This window comes from Prunus avium, chromosome 2 (assembly GCF_965620075.1).
Source record: "Prunus avium chromosome 2, drPruAviu1.hap1.1, whole genome shotgun sequence".
Lineage (NCBI taxonomy): Eukaryota > Viridiplantae > Streptophyta > Magnoliopsida > Rosales > Rosaceae > Prunus > Prunus avium.
The window spans coordinates 26,449,003-26,454,492 of record NC_142285.1 but is presented as its reverse complement, the minus strand read 5'-3'; the positions used below and the strand labels follow the sequence as shown (position 1 = coordinate 26,454,492).

At 38.5% G+C, this 5,490-nt stretch overlaps 1 protein-coding gene across 1 annotated transcript; it reads right to left on the bottom strand.

Moving 5' to 3' along the window:
* Window positions 1–1,117: 1,117 nt before the first annotated feature.
* LOC110759839 (uncharacterized) lies at window positions 1,118–2,322 on the bottom strand. The gene has a single exon (XM_021961978.2). It carries the CDS (start codon window positions 1,965–1,967, stop codon window positions 1,344–1,346), a length of 624 nt encoding a protein of 207 aa, XP_021817670.1. The 5' UTR covers window positions 1,968–2,322; the 3' UTR covers window positions 1,118–1,343.
* Window positions 2,323–5,490: the final 3,168 nt, after the last annotated feature.

Genomic DNA, 5,490 nt, shown 5'->3' with positions numbered 1-5,490 from the left:
CCTGGATTTACGTATATTTAATGTGAGATACTCAATTCATTCCACAATTGCGAAGATTGTTATGTCTTAATTTGGAATGAAATAGTTCTTGTGTTGCAACAGAAAAAATTCCTTTATTTCGTTCTTAAGAAAAAGAGACATCTGTTATATTGAAGTATTCTAACTTATATAAGTTAATAAGCTGAGTTTTTATACATAAAGTAGATGTATCAGTTGGATTTACGCATTTTTATACATAAATACATGCATTAGTGAGCACATGGGATTTTCATGTTGGGTTTGAACCTAGGACGACCATTCTTGTTACTTTTTTGGGCTAGGAAAAGAGAAGGTTAAAACAGAAAACCTCCAGGGCACCATGCCCAAAGAGGTTGAAATATAAGCTATTGAGAATAGAAAGGGGGAGGCAAGAGTCCCACAATTTAGAAGGAGAAAGCGAATGCCCTAAACTAGCTAAAGCATCAACCACAAAATTCGCCTCAAAACACATTCAGGTGAACCGAATTGATGGTTACATTTTGTTGCTAAACCCTAATCAAGGAGGTAGGAATTGAGACAAGGTCAATGCGTTGTGCGTCGTCAGTTCCCAACCTTTTTGAATCCTAAATTACATTTGTTGGTCACCATTTGGTTTATGAGTTGATTTGTGCATGGTAAAAAATGATTTCTATTCCACGTGGCCAAAAATAAAGAAAATATTAAATTTGAGAAATTATATCTTGCTAGACTATCTGGCAACTTAAATACTTATATTGTCAGACTATAAATTTATGCAATTTATTTTCCTTGTTAGATTTCGTAGTAGTAATATAAGATGATTTATTCATTATGTTGATTTGACATGAACTTGTGGTTCGGATACGGAGCCTGGCAACATAAATATCAGTTTGGCGAGAGAAGATTATAACATGAATGTGTTAACTCTCTCAAACCATTTGCAACACATTTACTTAGATATCAAACCACATCTCTAAGAAAGGAGAAAAAGTTGTACATCATGTAACACTGTTTTGTCATCCCCAATTATCACATGCCGTTATGAGTGATAATTGATTCACATAACGGCACGTGATTAATTAGAGAGATCAAAAAAGTGTTATCCTCGTGAGTCGTTACATGCAAACATAAACTTACTTTATTAATAGTATAATAGGACTAATAATGTGATAATTATAAATGTTTAATAGGGAAAGGTGGCATGCACGTATGCTACGTCCACCACCACATTTATACCGATATATGGATGCATGCATAAAGTGATGGTGAAATCTAAGCATTTATTTCACAGTGGCAACGATGAAAATATCTACCTAACACTCAAATAAGTTCATGTAATATTATATTCATGGTGAATCATCTTCCCCGCCTCCACCACCGTATCCTGACCCATAACCTGACCCGTAGCCAGAGCCCCTGCCACCACCGTTGCCGCTTCCACCTCCGCCACCACCGCCTCCTCCACTGCCACCACCACCGCCACCTCCCTTGCCGCCTCCGCTTCCATATCCACTTCCACTTCCATATCCGGAGCCATAACCTGACCCACTTCCTGAACCCGAGCCTCCACCGCCGCCTCCACCACCACCTTTACCGCCTCCGCCACCTCCACCACCTCCTTTCCCACCACCAGACCCATATCCCGAGCCACTGCCGGACCCATATCCCGACCCAGAACCACCATTTGCACCGGATCCACCACCACCGCCACCGCCTCCACCTTCACCTCCACCGCCTCCTCCTTCACTACCATACCCGGAGCCACCCCCAAAGCCATGCCCCGAACCATACCCGGACCCGGACCCTGAAGCTGAACCACCCCCTCCTCCCCCTTCTCCTCCTCCTCCACCTCCACCTCCACCAACACTAGGCCTACGTCCTTCGATAGCCTTTGATGACCTAGCAGCAAAGGAGAGCTCCACGAGGAGCAAAACCAAGAATGCAGCACCAATCACCTTAGTGCTCGCCATACTCAAACTTCAAAACTCAATGTGGGTTGTGTAGGTTGGTCAAGACTCTTGAGAATGTGAATATATTTAAGTGTACTGGTTGATGTTTATGAGTGAATAAGTTTCTTCAGAAACCAATGCTAGCTGTGAGTGCATAAGGTGAAGGCAATAAGGTCTCTATATATAGGCATCCGAAAGCAAAGCCAAGGTACTTTTACCAAACTTTGATGACAACATGATATTCTAGTAGCTTCTTTTGCACTTACTAAATTATCATCAATGGGGACGTGTCTCTGGTTTTCTTGATTGTTAGTGGCATTGGTGGTGGTGGTGGGTGTGGCGGTGGTGCTTTTGTGGGTGATCCCTTGTTCTTGTCTTCATGCAATTCCTTACTGTTCAATGAAAGTTTTAGCTCCACTTTTGACTTCAAATCGTCCTATGTAGAGATCTACTTAGGACGTGGGCCCACACGCCAATGCCATGCCAATCAGGTGCATTCACACGTCAATAATCTGTGTTGCATATATGAAGGCCAGAATTAGTGCATGAGTTTTTCCATTAATGATTCAATGAATTAGCTATTAGTAGTGGTGTTATTAATTATTTTGGGTGATGTGTGTTACATGTGTCTTTCAGATCGTGGGTTCTCATTAGTATATTACTAGTCACACATCACAATTGTGGTCAAAGTGACACCTAGCTAGTTGGAATTCTTAGCCATCCTTGTGAACATGGTTTGAAATATGGGTTATTGTGGGCATAACGAATGGGAATTCAAGTGTTACAAATTGAATGTGTTTCGCAGATTTTAATCAGGTTGTTACAAGGATCCCAATTGCCCTCCCCCATGGCATATCTTTTGTCACTAATGCAAAACGCCAACATGGTAGCCGATGATCTGATGGTCATTGGTCGTGGAAAATTTATGTATGATTTGAAATTCGTAGAGGATTCTCCTTCTAATTTCTTTCTTGATTGAAAAAAAATCAACTATTATTGCAAGATTTTATAGTAATCATTGTCGTGATGGCATATTAGATGCGATTAACTCGGGCATTGATCACCATATACACAAAGCTAGCTCTAAACCCTAAACTCTAAAATCCAAACTCTAAACTTATTGGAATTTATGACTAAAAAACTAAAACTCAATCCTATAAGACAAGCACTTGGCATTCTCAACTCATGGCTTGCCATCAAATCATCTCAAATAACAGCTGTAAATTTTGCACACTCTCCTTTGTGATCATGAACATCATTTTCACATCATGTCCCCTTGGCAAATTTTTAATAACCAACAAATAAAAGGAAGAAGAACCTATTGGCCTACGCGTATCAAAGGTTATCTCAAACTTTGACAATTGAGTTGCGCTTTGCTATGGTTAGCCATTTCAACGACAATTATGCTTTCGGAAGGTCCTGAAAATCTCAGGCCACAAAAACCCACTACGCTCTCTCTCCTCACCAACCCAAATTCCTTCCTTAATCGATATCGCATGTGTTAGTGGGTCTTTCTTGAATTGTACGCTTTGAATGACAAATGGACCTATATATGTTCTTCCCTATCTTACTTTGCGTGAGTGCCATTTAGGGCTAGCTTGCATGCACTTCACCCTTAATCATGGCAATGTGTGTGTACAGTGTACCCATCATATCTTACCAAAACAGCGTGGGCTCTGAAAATATTCCTAAGAAAATACTCTGCCTCCTTTTGTAAGTCGAAACTCCTACTTTTCTGCCGATTACAATTAATTCGATACGGTGAATAAATTCTTTTAAAGCGTCTCATTCTATCAGGGGAGGAGGCAAGCCATGTATAATTAGGATAATGCTTCCCTCCTTGCCCATCCTTACATACTAATGTGGCTCAACCACAAATTAACACTTGTCTTTAAAAAAAAAAAAAAAATCTCAAAAGTGCATTTGTTTTTCACTTAAATCATTATTTATAAGAGAGATACGTGTCAAATTGTGATTGAGCCACATCAGTAGACAAGGAGGAGTTCCTCCTCTCCTTATAGCCAAAAAGAGAAGCATTATTCGCTTATCAATTGAGCATAGGTCGTATAGGTTTGTATCCGCATATGCTTAGTGGACTGATTTGAGGATGCAAAAGAGACAGTGGAAGACTTCGTACGCGGGTGGTTTACGCGTAATCAAGAAATCTTGATTCACGTGCGGTATTGGGAGATATTGATTGACACGTGTCATAATAATAATATGACATGTGTTATCATAATAATATGATTGGTTGGTTAGTCAGTTAGCATGGTTATTTAAGGATCAAACTCACAGTTTATCGTATTCATTCTATTGTACCAAGTGTTGTGTGAGCTAATTAGGGGGATTTATATCCTTATCAGCGTAGTTGACTAATTCTTGTACATTAAGAACATAATTACCTCTCTTGATAAACATACTTACGTGAATCTTATGTAACCCCTATGTCAGGGCCGGTTCATTGATTTTGGAGACTTTGGACGAAAATGAAAAATAAGGCATTTTTTGTTTAATGCTTACCTCATTTTGAACAAACATTAAAATAAAAAAGTTTCAAACCTAGGTGGTAAGTAAGTCCCATTTATATGAAAAATAAATAATAAAAAAACCCAAAATAGTTCAAATAAAGCCCAAAAAACATTAGTTCCTATAAAAGGTCTTTTTGCTAGTATACTTATTAGACTGGAGGTGTGTAGGAGACATATTTCCTTTGAGAGAGAAATATGTCTTGCATTGATCGAGCTACCTCAATACTCAAGAGATACTTGAGTCCACCTAGGTTCTTCATCTCAAATTCTGTGGCCAAATAGTCTTGCACCTGAAATATTTCTTGTTCATCATTCCTCGTAATAATCATATCATCAACATAGATTATTAAAGCTCTCACCCTCCCTTTTTGGTGTTTTTAAGAACAAAGTATGATATGAATTACTATGCTTGAAACTATTGTTCTTCATTGCCATGGTAAACCATCCAAACCATGCATGAGGCGACTGTTTCAATTCGTACAACACCTTTCTTAACTTGCACACCATACCAGTCTGAGTAGAAGTAGTGTATCCAGGTGGAATGTCCATGTATACCTCCTATGTGAGTTCTCCATACAAGAAAGCCTTTTTAAAATAAAAAATAAAAAATCAAACTGGTGTAGTGGCTGTGAGTCCTTGAAAAATTCCAGAATATTGTTATGCTCACTATATTAATTGCACGGTCCTATTTGAGGTAAGTGGAATTTTTTTTCACAATTACATACCACTATTATATTTGAGAATAAATTATTTTCGACAAATTTGAAGTTAGAATTTTGGAATTTTTTTTCACAATTACATACCACTATTATATTTGAGAATAAATTATTTTCGACAAATTTGAAGTTAGAATTTTGGTATTTTCGACAAGCTTGTGGTATTTTTCGGAAGTCAGAAGTATTTTTGGTAAAATTTTGAAGTTGGAAAATAAGAAAATCAAAATACTAACACCACATGGCAGTGTGTGATTGGACCACATGGCAACATGTGATTGGCTGGTCCATCAATGATTGAGT

Bases quoted from the DNA above. Each gene is read 5' to 3' on its own strand.
- LOC110759839 (XM_021961978.2), bottom strand. From the start codon at position 1,967: ATGGCGAGCACTAAGGTGATTGGTGCTGCATTCTTGGTTTTGCTCCTC.